At 39.7% G+C, this 15,250-nt stretch overlaps 1 protein-coding gene across 1 annotated transcript; it reads right to left on the reverse strand.

Annotated features, from left to right (window-relative positions):
• Positions 1–63: 63 nt before the first annotated feature.
• Positions 64–15,250, reverse strand: tspan33b (tetraspanin 33b). The gene is made up of 8 exons (XM_034141879.1): positions 15,107–15,250; positions 9,905–9,962; positions 9,217–9,344; positions 9,015–9,089; positions 4,230–4,325; positions 3,718–3,846; positions 1,515–1,676; positions 64–251 (listed from the first exon to the last, which is right to left on the reverse strand). Exons 1-8 carry the CDS (start codon positions 15,200–15,202, stop codon positions 183–185), a joined length of 813 nt encoding a protein of 270 aa, XP_033997770.1. The 5' UTR covers positions 15,203–15,250; the 3' UTR covers positions 64–182.

Below are 15,250 nucleotides of genomic sequence, written 5' to 3' on the forward strand. Positions count from 1 at the left end.
ACTCTTAGGCAGCAGCATGGTAAGAATGTTGAATGTGTTCAAACGTTGCAGTGATGCAATAGCCGTAAGAAAAGATGTCCTTGCGCGTGTCAGACGAGCTGAGTAGAGCACTGTATGTTCTCTTCCTCCCTCCTCTTCCTCCCTCCTCTTCCTCCCTTCTCTTCCTCTGCGCCGGCCCGCTCTCACAACACTGAGGTAATCTCATCTTGGATCTGAGAGATCAGGATCTGGGACAGCACGATGCCTGCAATCTGGAGGACAGTAGCAGCGCTTTACATTACAAAACAGATTCTCTGAAACTGTACAGGCTGTGCCGAGCATCTCAAGGCCCCTCACACTCATTTGTCGCATATATATATATATACTGGTATATAGAGGATCTTAACACTTTTTACGTCAAATAGAGACTGATTTCAAAGTGTTTCTCACAGCGAGAAAACACAATCAGTGGCAAAAAGCTTTTAACAAAGCTTTCCAATAATTACAGGTTTGATTTAAATGTGTCTTGTTAGGCAGACAAATCAAGAAATGGTGTTAAGTTTGGATGACAAAAAAAAAGAAAGCTCCATCATCGGATTTCCTGCACATCAAAGCAAACTGGAAAACTAGTGAAATTGTTTTGACAGGACTCATGGGTAATTCACATGCTTCCCTTTTAACAGGATCTTTGGGGACCCAATCAGCAGATATCAGAGACACAGAGATCAGACTTAAGATCTAGTGGCAAAGCTGCATGCTGTGGGAGAATGTGACACACTGTGGCTGAATCAGTTTGATAAGTAATTGTACAAATTATTTAGAAGCAGCTAGGTGCTAATTACATTTCATGGCCAATATAACATATTGACTTGACTTATCAAGAGCACTTCATGTGGGGTGATTTGAGGTGTTGTGCAGCGGTGCTTGGTGAGAGGAGGGAATCGTCAGTGTGCTTCTTTTCTTAGGCACATAATCTTACATTATCACACGCAGACCTCTACCTCGGTCTCACATTAACCTGAGCTTTCGGCCTGCAATAAATGAATAATGTGCAGTTAAAGATTCATCGTCCCCTTGTGCCTGGTTATTGCTGTCTAGGTATAACCCTCTATTTTAAATCAGATCTGTCCCAATGGCTTCACATTAAGCTTGGTTTCTTTTAGAGTCAGATTTTCATTAGGTTTTTTTCCCCTCTTCTCTACAAGGTTCTCATGTGAGCCAACTTGTGCAGGGCAGTTTTTCTACCATGTTACTTCAGGAGAGGTTCAGGGACCTGATTGATGGACTGCTGCTTGGACTACGTAGCTGCCTTCGTCCAAATGCACCATGGAAGTCTCTGAGGGAGCACATCCCGTCAATATGTTGATCGCTACACGCTCAATACTGTGAGCCTCCAGTTGATGCCTATATCGACTTGTGTTTGTGTGTGGAAGCTTATTTAAAACAAGACTAAAGCCATTCCAACCCAGAATTGTCTGAGGTTACTGATGGCAATTAAATGTTGCCAATTAGTGGCAAATAAATAGTGTTGTTACCTGAGGCAAGGCCAGACCAAGGGCAAGGGCCCCCAATAGCAACAGATGAGACTCGATCCACAACACCGCTTTGTCGGCACAGCCCACCGGGAAGATGAACTTGTTTGCCTCCAGGTATTTCTGGGTTTGAACCCCAAACCCGCACATAGTGTTGACCACCGTCTGTACACCACATGGACAAAGGCGAAGGACAGAGAGACAGAAAACGTTTTAGAGACTAGCCTTACTATTCTTGTTGTTTAAACAATGTAAATACAGGGTGTCCGCGGGGTCTTAAAAAGTATTAAAAGTTGATAAATCAATTTAGCGAAAATGAAGGCTATTAAAAAGTATTAAACAGCATTTTCCAAGGTATTACATTTTGTAGCTTGTTTTCAATAAGTATATAAATTGTCCAAAGAGGTTGTATTCTAAAGTGTGCCTGAATGTAATCATTGCGTAGGTGTGTAGTGTGATTCTGTGTAGTTTATTTATGGCATCCCGTTGGATTTGACGTCATCTGAACAGGACATCGCGCTCACTGCTTGATAGCGCGTGAAGGTCCGTTTACTCCGGTTGTTAAACAACATCGTTATGGGGAAATGCAAGTCTGCGTCCAAATGGTTGGAAGATAAGGAGGAAGGACAATCAATACTGTATAATGTGAGGTAAAGTGTGTCGCCAATGTAACCGGTTAGAACTCGAAGTGGCGATGAGGTCTTAAAATGTATGAAAAGGGTCTTAAAAAAGGTCTTAAAAGGTATTACATTTGACTTCAGGATTCCTGCATATACCCTGAAATAGTATTCATAAGATGCTTTCACACGTTCCACATCTCTCGTGTTATTTTAAATTCACAAATATATGAACTATTGTTACAGCCTCGGGAGAGTTTTGTTAATTGTAGAGACTTGGAGAAAACAGGAAAAGACTGCAAGCGAGCAATACAACTACATTAATGTAATGACAAAAGGTCCCTGAAGCAGTCATGCAGTTTCAGGCCAGCAGGTTGCAGCACTGCATCAGCCCCTCTAGTCTTTAATTCATTATATCCTCACCCATGTAGGAAAAAGGTTACTGTGATCTGTTTTCCGTGTAGTATGATGTATAATCAATATGACTGTGATGGATCTACATGCACTCTTTAGTGTTCTGCGCTAACACACACTAGAAGGAATTGGTTGCTTTTACAATGCGCTGCTGTATGTCTGCAGGTTAGGCAAGCATTCAGTATGCGTCCTTTGTGCAAGTGCAAATGGGTGCATTCTTGCATGCATGAAAAGTGTATTTACATATATACTGCTTGTTGTGTGCCGGCATGCATCCTTATCTGCACACATTTCATTTGTTATGCATGGAAAGGCGGCTGCATGTGTGATTATGTGTAGACAAAACGCCATAAAACCTTCATGAAACAGGGCTTCAATTTTGAAATAGGTTAATCACTGCTGCCAACTCTGCTACAAAGGTTGCTCAGGTTACTGTAGGCAGCATATCCGACAGCACTATATGTTGGAGATTAGCATGTTTTATCCATTTGTTTAACCTAAGCTTATACCTGTAGTTGTTTTTGTCTACCAGTGTGTGTGTGTATATAAATTAGTTGTAACACTAACTGCTGTAGGGATGCTCATTAAGCCTGATAATCATGAAATATACTTTGTCATTTCGTCTCACTTTATTCCTTCAGCCTGACATTTTATGTTAGTCCTCTTGAGAGGGGAGTTTATTTTGTTTTGCCCTTACATGGCAGTTGTGAATAACGTAAAAAAAAAATCAGTCGATTTAACATTCATTTGAAGCTCAAGCAAGAAGCGTTCAACTTTTTTTTTTCTTCACATGAATCAAAAGAATATGATTTAATAATTATAATCTCGGTAAGTGGATTTACGACAACCCTTCATAGCATGCTGTATACTTCTCTGCCTGTAAGTGGTAAAGGTTGAACTTTAAGTGCAGTTTCAGAGTCTGATACTTCTACACACAGCGTCTCCCTGGTGACGGATACCTCTATACGTCCTTACACTGAGCTCCTTGGGACTCATTAGTAGCTTCACATTCCTCTGAAACCTGTCCTTTTTCGAGCTAAGACATTCCTCTACACACTAACTGGCATTCAACATCAAGGCTTCTTTACAGCGGTGCTTTTAAATCACTTTACAGTTATCACTTTTCCATAAGGCTTTGTCCACGCTGTGTATCTCACACAGAGAGAAGCACGCACCTCTCCAGGAACAGGAGTGCAGCAGGAGTAAGGCACAGCACAGCGCTCCGTGCTGGGGTTCTCATGAGTACAATTAAAGTACAGGTTCCAAGACCAGTCTGTGTAGTTGTTCCACCCACAACACTTGAACTGAGAGAAAAACAGAGACAGCACAGCATAGGTTTAAATTTAGACTCGTGGTCCTGCTCTAATCTGTACATCCTGCCAGTCTGGGCTTCTCCCGTGGGAAAACCCAGGCTTCCAAAGTGTGCCAGTGTGTGCAGATGGAGGAGGGATATCACAGGAGGAGCCCCGCAGAGCACAGGAACTGTCATGCCTCTCATGTGGAAATCCATTAACATCACATTTACATTACATTACATTACATTACCAAGGCCAAAAGAACAAGCATGCAGCTCTGTGGTTTCTTCTTGTGATTTACTGGTTTACAGATCAATTTGAAGATGTGTGTGATGTGGATAGCTAAAGACACAAGTAAAGACACTCCAGCTAAAAGGCATTGGCCAGAGCACCTCTTTCTGGATGTAATCCATCAGATTCTGCAGATCCAGGTCATCCCTGTAGTGCACGATGGCTTTCTTCACAAACTTTCCCAGAGCATCCCGGGTCTAAGAGAGGGGAGAGAGAGAGAGAATTATAGCGTTCATTTCCACATGTACTAAAGAATTTTAATCGTTTGAATAACTTCATTAAAATTGCCAGTGTTGAACTTGTCTACAAATGTGTGCTCGGTGACACGGTGAAACCTCTTGAGGTTTTCTGGCTCCTTTAATTACTTGAAGTGTCTTTCTGTGAACACACCTTTTAGACAGATGCTGTTGAAATCCTCACACAATTAAAATTGGATCATAGGATCATTCATCATATCCAAGTTAAACTGACTCTCGAGAGTGATCAGGCATGTATTTAGCGCTAATCTTGGGGCTTTTCTTTGGATTTGATATACAGGCATTTTAAATGGCATATACAATATTTATGTTGCTTTGCACTGCAAATGTATTATAAAATGCCATCCAGGGATATACGCTACAAATGAGCTTTTAGGCTATAACCGTTTGATATGCAACATTAGTCTCATCGGTGAATATTCTATGATTCTGTATCTGCCTGTGAAAATAAACATAAATAATAATAATAGATGTCTAAGGGGGACACATAACATCCTCTTGTTTGCGTTGTGTGAGCATCCTGTGGAATGTAACTTGCCAAGGTGGCAGCGGAGCAGGAACTGCTGCAATGGGAGTACAGAATAACGACCATAATAAAAATCATTCGTGCCTTTGAGATCCATGTACACGGTGCATACCAACTAGAGCAGGTTCCGGCTGTTTCCACTGCAGAACATAATTGCTTAAAGTTGCCCATTTGATATTATAATGTGGTAATTTTTCATCAGCTCCACTTGAGCTGAAGAAACAAAACCCAGATGAAATATAAATGACTAACATTGATTTGTTTGAATAATTAAGATTTCAAAAGAGATGTGATTGATTGAGACGTTAAAATTGTGAGCTACTTTATTTACTTAGCCTTCATTGTCCATGGTATTCATTTTAAATGATTTAGTTTGAGTGTAAGAAAATGTATTTTTCCTCCGTCCTTAAGAAAAAACAAGGCCACGGTTGTACAGACTGAGTTCAGATGTAATATATGCTAATAGGAACACTGTATGCTAATGATCCGCTGAACTTTAAAATGTCATTAAGCTTGAAATTAACTTCTGAGCACAGTTAGCTGAAGGCCCACTGAATTGTTCTTATTATTAAATCCTGCGTCTGAACAGGTTACATTGACAAATACCGTAAACTGTATCAAAATAGCCCAAAATCTTTATCCTGAAGTTGTTTTACTGAATTGTGTTAGCATTTATCCAGCATTCTCTCCCACCCCCTCACCCTGCCCTCCTCCCCTCTCTCTTGTCTTTTCACGTGGTGGTGTACGATCGTGAGCCTCGGAGCTCAAGTCACACCTCCTCATGTCATTAGTGCCAAAGTCTCCTTCAAGGGATCTGTTGAAATGGAACATTTCGTTCCACTTTGAAGTGCCGAAGCATTTGAATCATTTAGCAAGGAAGGATGCTGGGAGGCTTGTTAAACTGCTCTGTTTAGCAGCAGGCAGTCCGAGTTCTGACAGAGAACACAAGGGAGAGGAGAGGTATCGCCAGGCAGCAGGCACCTCGACACACACTGATGTCAGGGAGCGACGCCACCACTGGCTGTTGTGTTTATATTCCCAGAAGAGCCCTAATGGGATGTTACTGTAGGAGATAAGTGGATGCTAGAGGGGAAATCCTTCGCTTCCCTTATGCCTCCAAATCAATCACTGTGGTTGTGTACTGGTATACGAATACACAGGAATCCACATACTACATTCATCGTTCTCATACAGACATGGTTACTTTATTTCAGTGAAGTGAACCACCAAACAGGGGTTACACAATCCTTATTGTTTCCTAAAAGGATAGGAAATTAATTCTCCACACAAAATGTTTTCTTTACTATCTCTAAATTAGTTTATTTTCCTTGATAAAAACTGTGTAATTGTTCCTGTTGAGGTTTATAAAACTCATTTAGATGACGCCATTTGGATTGCAATATTGCATTTTGCAATGTTTTTGCAATTAGTGTGCACGTAATGAACACATTTGGTAGGGACTTGGGTTGGAAAATGGAAGGTCGCTGGTTCATATCCAGATTGGAACGAGGACAGAGTGTGGACTGGTGTCTGGAGAGGTGCCAGTGTGACTCCGGGGCATTGCTGAGGTGTCCTTGAGCATGGCAACAAGCCCCCGACTGCCTGACCCTGGAAGCCCCCTCGCTCTGAGACATCTGAGTAAATTGAACCTTAGGGATTTATTCATTGTTTCCTCTTCTTCTTACTGTTTAATGCTAACATATGTCAATCAACACATTGCATTATGTACATCAATGTTAAGAAATTGGTTTAACTTTATATTTCAGTAGCTGTCTCTGCACCATCCACAACTTTGTTTTTGTGCAAGAGATTAAAGTGAATACACCCACAAGTCTGTAATTATCCCCAATATCAGAGAAAGATAATTACCATTGATAGCTATGGCAAGTATATTGGGTCAAAGATGTGAATGATGTAGATAACAAAAAGTATAGATAGTGATTTTACCATTTGCCTTCATTTTCTGAAAAGAAATAAGTCTGGCTCACTGGAGCTCTGATCGTCTTTGGGTTCAATGTTGGCTGAACCAGAAGGGCACTCGGAGAGCCCTGACTGTAATTATTTTTTTAATTTCCCTCCTGCAGCTATAAACTCTCTGACCGAGAACACACGACTGTTCCACACAACAGTTCATCATTAAAAATGATCATTATATTTTCTCCTCAATGGTTTTACTGTAATTTGTGTTGTGGTAAAACAGCGTTCTCGCCTGCACGTCAGTAACATTTCAGTGTGAGAGTGGTAATGCAGTACGCGGAATGGTTTGTGGCTTTAAAAAATGAAAAAAATAAAATAAAATCAGATGAAGTTGCTAAAATCAAATACAGAGACCAGTTCAAAGCGGGACAGTGCAGCCGGCAGGCAGTTCATGATCTGCTCTAATCTTCTTTCCATTTTGTCCCCCTTTTTCTTAAATGCATACACAAGAAAAAAAAAAACAAGCAAAACCCTAAACCCCTACACCCATCTCAATAATAAATGGCCTAGAGCAGGGGTCGGCAACCCCTGGCACGCGTGCCACCAACGGCACGCGGCACCGTAACCAGTGGCACACTAGGAATAAGTGGAATAAGTGTACAAAATATTAATTTTATTTTCGGATCCTGAACGAGACCGCCGCCAGAGCGCGTCTCCCCGTTACCTGCAGAAGGAAGCCATGCACGCAACGCAGCCCCACTCAAAAAGGCCGATTGTGAGACGTAACATACATGACACTTTTCTCTGTGTGCGGCAAAACAAGCTCGCCAAAATCGCTTCACCAGTCTGGCAGTATTTTAAGGTGTCCGAAAAAGACAATAAAATAGCGGTATGCAGCGTGTGAAGCAGAAATCCTGCAGCTCCACCCGCTGTGACGGACCGGTGAGCGGAGCAGAACACACAAGAGTTAGACCTAACACACTTAGCTATTTGATCTACCTCTGGAACTAGTTATAAATATATTTATTCTTCACTGTCACTCATTACAGGATCAGTGAGCTGCTTGAGATACTGGCAGGCTGTCAGGACAGAGAGAGAGAGAGGGGGAGAGAGGAAAAGCGCTCCCGCTCATTTCTCCCGTGTTATTATCCAAAGTTAATGTAAACTTGAATAATGTAGGCTACTTCATTTGAATGTAACAATTATGTTGGTTGTTGTTTGTGGAAGCGCCAGTGAATGAGCCCCATTAACGAAAACGAGTGTTTTCGTCGAGCTCTTCAACACCCCCCCCCCCCCCCCCCCCCCCCCCCGTTGATAATTCACGATCGTCGGCACGCTGATAAAAAATTTTTTTTAGAATGGCACTTCATATCAAAAAGGTTGCCGACCCCTGGCCTAGAGCATTTACAGAACAAGCTGTTGGTTGATTGTACATGCATATGTGTGATGCAACACAAGATCCAACAGAATATTCAGGAGCCAGAGGAAACCAAGAACAGTCACAGGAGGGGCCGGAAATAAATGAAGAGAGAAACATGGAGTCAGTTAGTTGTATATAGTGTGCGGTACACAATGTTTCTCAGGACAAACGCCTGCATGAATCCCCAAAAGTTGCCCAAATCCTGGTATACTTGTCCAGTTAGAGAACCTCATCTCTAGCCAGTTTAAACAGGAGGTCATGTCACTGAGCAACAAGGAGGGAAGGACGTTTTGAATTCCTTAAAAAAAAAAAAAGAAGCTCTTTTCCACAAGCATGCCAAACATGATAGCCATTTGAGTCTAATATGATATCTTCTTTTCAACTATATTGGTAGGGCTGCTCCGACCTGCGGCAAAGTTAAAACTGCACTGAAATGTAATTGTAGGCCTACAGCCCAAATTGGGTGCTTTCATCTCTTCTCTGGCAGACACAAACACTGATTTCCACTGTTGTTCTGTGTATATGTGTTTACTTTCTTTTGTGCACGCTGTGTGGCTCAGACATCTCCCCTGCGGGTTCAGATGCTTTGCCTTGTTAAGTTTCATTCACTGTAGTTTACAAATACTCAAAATCAATGGAGCTCAGGTGTATTCGTGGTCGATGGTGTCACTGTGGAAAACAACTGGGGACCAAGTGTGACCTTTAAAGTGACTCTACTATAGAGTAACTAGGCTAGTCCACAGCATTTCAGGAAAGAGACGCGTACCTGATCAGAATAGAAGAAGCCCATGATGGATATGGCTAGCTGGGTGAGGAAGACAAACGTCAGGGTGAAGGAGAACTAGAAAAAAAAGACACATGTTTAAAAAATGGCCTGACTCAGACGGGATCATAACTGTCGGATTTGTTATCACACATGAGATTTACGACTTGGATCTGGATGAGTTAGTGTCTGTTATGTCTATTACTGTCTTGAGGAGGCGAATGTTCTCTCGCAGGGCTCCGATGCAGCCGCAGAAAGTGATGAAGAACATGACCACCCCCACCACGATTAGGATCACAGCCGGGTCGATCAGGAACGTGTCCCGCACCGTGTCTGGCAGAGAGACAGCTCCTGTTAAGATATCGGACTACTTTCCTACCATCACTTAGTTTCTTCCCTGTTCCTCATTTCTCTGTTTTCTAACATTATTCAAATTAATTCTCTCCCTCTCACACCCTTATTTTTGTTTTCCCAGGCGCCTTTCCCACACTGGCTGACTTCATCTATTTAAAATATAAATGATCTGTCACGGATTATTCATGGTGCAGCTGTGTAATCAGTGTGATGAGGCCAGGTTAATCCGTTATGTTGTCCATCTGCATATTACAAGGTGAACTAAGGATAAAGATAAATACTTGCTGACCCCACTAAATGTGAAAAATGATGGCCTTGTGTTGGGGTTGCTCCTCAGGTGTGCTCTTAAAGGAGGACACCATCTCCCACAAGCACAGCTCAAGAGACCGTCATGTACGGAGGAGGAACAGTTTATCACAGGAGATAAATGTAACATAAGAAATCACTTTCAATAGTTGAAACAGATGACATTAAGCAATTTATGTGTGGAAAAGTGAATTTGTATGTAGCAGAATGAGTGAAAACGGTCCTGTACGTACCTGTAGCTTTCTGGACTTTAGCATACACCCCGATGGCAACAATTAACAATGAGAAAACCTGGAAAAAGGAGGGAACATAACATTAAAACACTTCATTTAAATGGCAAATAAATGTTGCCTTACATTTTGATTATAAAAAGCAATGTCTTTTCAGGTTTTTGGCTTGTTGGCTTCCAAATGCTGCAATTCCAGGTAATTGCTAAGATTTGACCTGGTCGAATAAGAAGTTAAACCTTGATTTTTCCCTTTGTGCCATACAACATACAGCATGTTCGGAGAGACCTTAAAGAAAGGCATCAGTAAAGTGGAACTTCTGTGTGAACTATTCATATCTTAAACTGCACTGTAACTTTTTATTGTATGTACTGTACTGAATAAAAAGTATTATTTTATTAATACAAATAATACTTTTTATTAATGTATTTTTTCTTTTAATGTTTCTTTTATTATCTTTTCTTTTTAATGACTGTTTTTAAATGCCTTTGTCTGAATATCTTTCATTTTTGTAAAGCACCTTGAATTGCCTTGTGTTGAAAGGTGCTATATAAATAAACTTGCCTTGCCTTGCCTTGCTCCTTGATATTTCAGACAGGTTTTGTCTAAATGAATAGAAAATGGCCTAATAACTCCTCTAAAGCTCTTTAAACTAATTGTGTCTTTCCATGAGCAACCTTATGCAAATTCTCTATTTCTCCCTTTAAAATTCTAGACAATGCAGCGGTTATTGAAGAATAATTCTTCTGGCCCGTTCTGTATTTTCACATTTGGAAGCTTTCAAGAAAAAGATATTGCTTTTAGTGAGCTGTCTTTGTTTTGAACAGGTTTTATTTGCACTGTCGCACCAGAACAGGTGTGATCAGATTAGCGCCGCGGAGCCTTTCCCCTGGTGCTGAGTCGGCAGAGCACCTGAAGCCGTGTCAACAGCGCCAGTTTATGTGTGAGCGGTAAAAAAAGACAGATGGATGTCAGTGGGAAAGAAATAACAAAACATATGGAGCTCGGCTTTAATCATTTGAATTTGAAGGATTCTTCTGGGGGAACTTAAAGTGGAGGACTCGTTTTTTTGGCCTTGAGAATTAAAAACTTCTTTCTTCAGTATTTGACATTAACTCTTCTGTCTGAATCTCCCCAAAGTGGTTCTTGACCTTGGTTAGAAAGCAATGGCAACCCGAAGCTTTAATGAGCAGTGAATGTGAAAAACAGGTTATATTTATTTTCTGAAGTGTCCTAAACTACAACAGCAGAAACCCATAGAAAGAAAGGTAAAAAAACAGAGTGAAGGTGAGAGATGGCGTGAGCGCGAGGAGTTCAGGGTGTCAAGCCGCAGGAGACATTCTCTGTGCTTTTCTAAAAAGATGGGAAATAACATTACAGTGGCAAAAAAAGCTCCTTCTGTATGAAATATTGAACACAAAAGAGACAGCAGCTGCCCACAGCGTGCATGCATTGGATGAAGGGGAGACTACCTTCTTTTAATGAGGTCTCAGAGCAGTGACAGCACCCAGGCCGCGGTGTTTGCTGTTTAATGGTGCTGCTGTAGAGTTTGTTGTAAAACTGCAGAGGACGTGAACGCAACCTGACAGACGCTACACAATGAAACAGCAAAAAGGGTGGAACGTAGGTGGAATTTCCTGTTGATTGAATTGTCAGGACTAATTTCCCTCACTTGATTGTTTTTCTCACTTTAAATAACAATATGCATGGCTTGGCTTTTATCTGTAGCCTCCAGATTCACACGCAATGACTCCTGATTACTAATTGTGTATGAATGCTTGTTTGCATAAACAATGCCTTTTGTTAAGCCTGTACAAATAAAGCTTTTTTTTATTTCTGTGTTACAAGTCTGAATTGGAATCAATGAATGTTGGGAGAATCCATTGTAGCCTACTGTACATGGAATACATTGCTATGAAAAAGGTGCATTTTTTTAATCAGCAGCCATTCACGTGCAGCCCATTATTTTACGTGTCACTTTGGTTTGTTTTATCCCCTGCACATTTTTGTATCAATAATCTGACTTGGGAGACAAAAGCAGAACAAAACATAAAGATCGAGCTTTTCTTTAGAACTGAAGTGTTTTTAAGATTTTTGAAAGCACAGTTTGTTTGTTTCTTAACAGATATTCTCTGTTGTGTAGGAGTGTGTGCACCTGCAGCTCCATTTGTCAGTTTGCAACTGTGTGTATTTATGTGAGTACGGGTGGCAGCGTGCATGTGCTATAGAAGAGACACACACATGCACACACAGTGATTGTATTCCAGCTCTGTTTTCAGGCTTTTCAAAGGGATGAATCAGGCTTCTCCCGCTGGATTGTGTGTGGAGGTGAAAGCCAGCTGAACTGAGCCGTGGGGACGGGGGGACAAAGACCTGATGGATTAGGGCTGCAGTGTTCACTTCTGGGCCCGTGTCTGATAAACAAAGTCAACACGGGCTGGGCTGTGCGGCTGCTTAGGGCTGCAGTTAACCGCAGATTGGCTCTAAACACAGCTAGAGAGCGGTACAGTGTTTGCAACCCTTGCTGTGTTTGTGTGGGAATGGATAAACAGGGATATGATGGATATGTAGGGACTCTGCAGAGATGTGATCCTTCTGTGTGTGTGTGTGTGTGTGTGTGTGTGTGTGTGCGTGCGTGCGTGCGTGCGTGCGTGTAAAAGCAACTTCAGATGATGGTCAAAGGGCCCTATGGATGGTTTAATGGCTGCAGGGATGTGTCTCCTATGCATTCCTCTCTTCCTCTAGCAGTCCTGGTTGTCTCCTACTCAGTCACACCAACAACCCGCAGTGGAGCCTGTACTAATGGATACTTTACCCTTTGTATATCGGATGTTCCATTCAAGTCTGTCACATGACGCCATCCGTCAAATTTCAAATGTGTGCATTTGATAGGATTTTTAAACTAGAGGTTGTTAAACACTTTTATGTTATAAAGGTGTATGTTGTGGATGCATATACTTTGATTTGTTTTTCATATTTGTTGAGGTTCTCTTTGTTTGACTCTACGTGATATTTTGATACAATAATATACAAATATTTTGTAATGACATAGTTTAACATGACATTTTCAACATATAATAGTATCACTACTTTTTCGAAATTCTATATAATTACCTCTTCCAACATATTGTACTACATATTTTTTATGATATTTCCAACAAACTATGCTACAACTTCTCTATGATATTTTGAAAAACTATATTATGACTTTCTTCCACATACCATTAATTTTCCTATTTCCTATTTCATGCATACAATGAAGTCAAAGTATACAATATCAAATTACTTTATTTGATATTGTATACTTGACGTTTTCCATTTTTTTTAAAATACTATACTATCACTGTTTTCATGGTATACTTGACAACAATGTTAAATTACTTTTTCAATTGACTAAACTATCATACTATACAATGCCTAATTTTCATAGTTTTTTATTTACTATGCCATGACTTTTTTTCATTTTATTTTCAACATACAATACTATGACTTTTCCTTATGATATTTTGGACATACTATTGTTAACTTCTTCAATATTCTTTGGCATAGTACACTATGACCTTTGTTATGATATTTAAAAAAACTTTACTATGACTTTTCTTCAACATAGTATGCTATAACATTTTTCATGATATATTCGAAATTCTATACTTTGACTGTTTCTGTTTCAACCTACAATACTATCACTTTATATGAAATACAATACTAAGAACTTTTTTCATATTTTTTTAATTACTTTTTTAATTACTTTTTTTATAATGTTTTTGACATACAGTACTATGCTTTGACTCTTTGGGACATTCTAGAATATGACCTTTTTACAACATACAAAACTATGACCTTCCGATATTTTTCGACATACAATATGATATTGTATACTAGGACCTTTTCTCCACATACTATATTATGACTTTTGTCGACATACTGAACTACAACATTTTCAATAATGTACTGTAACAATACTTTTTTTTCGACTTACAAGACTTTTTTTTGGACATACTTAACTTTGACTTTTTTCATAATAATGTTGACATATACCGTGAATGTTTTTTTAAAATGTGGACTTATTGACTTCTATGACTGTTTTGTGACTTTTTTTGACAGACTATATGACTTATTTTGTAAAATACTACACTGCGACTTTTTACTGACTTTTTAATGATATAATCACAAACATTTCTTTATAACTTTGTCATGACGTCATATAGTAGTATCTTATATATGATACTACTATTGAATGCTATACTGTATCATTTAAAAAACGTTTTTATGACATACAATACAATGATTTGTATTCATAGCAATACAGTATAATGCTACACTTTTTCATGACATACAATACTATGATTTTTGTCATGACATTTTATTTATCTATTATGCCATCATTTTTTCATGATATTTTATGACACTATGACTACAGTATTTATACCGAACTATACTGAGACTTTTTGGACCTTATTATGAAAAACTATAAAATGAAATCTGGTGACTTTATGACATACTGATCTTAAACCAATTCCTTTTCATACATATACTGTAGCTATAAGTACTCCAACAATGAATGTGGTCTGGAAGAGTATGGAATTTAACATTGTTAATGATTACTATTGTTGTTCAAATTAGGTTAGTCATTCCACAATCCCTACATATTCCCTTTGTAACTTCAACAACATGTACCCCCCCGGGTAGACAACATGCACTACTGAATATAATATGAACAACATATATGTGCAGACATGATGTGAAACAATGCAGCCTACATTCAATAACCGCCTAAAAGTAGCAGTATGAGAAAAACAGAAACATTCAGATGCAGACTAGCAGCAGGCCTACACAGAGACCAGTCGTTTTGGAGTTCAGCATGACTCAGGGCTCATCTGATCTGATCTGAATGCACAACTCACCATATGCTACATTGATGTATGAGCAATCTCTGAGTCCATATATAACTGTAGTAAACTTAAAATAGGTATCAGCGGGGTGGCAGGGTGCTCCTGCTGTTTGCAGCTACGGATACTATCTGAATTATATTTCTTCATTTATTATTTGTAAGCTTTTTCCTTTTTTTCCTTTGCCCTCCTTTTTCTTGCAGATCTGACTTTTTTGGAAAGCTACAATTCCATAATAGCTTGTCATATGTCTGAGAGAATAAACATAACCTCTGTGTTTTTGTCAGAAGTAATCTTTCAACAGTAGAACTGTACTTACCCAGAATAAAAAGCTGAAGAAGAAGAGAAAATATCTGATCCAGGGGTTGACGAAGGAGAAGGTCTCGTTGCGGTTCAGATTCTGTTTCCTGTCCATTGTTTGTTGGTGTTTTTACAAACATGTAGAGCTAAAGTTTTGCTTCTA

This window comes from Trematomus bernacchii, unplaced genomic scaffold, assembly GCF_902827165.1.
Source record: "Trematomus bernacchii unplaced genomic scaffold, fTreBer1.1, whole genome shotgun sequence".
Lineage (NCBI taxonomy): Eukaryota > Metazoa > Chordata > Actinopteri > Perciformes > Nototheniidae > Trematomus > Trematomus bernacchii.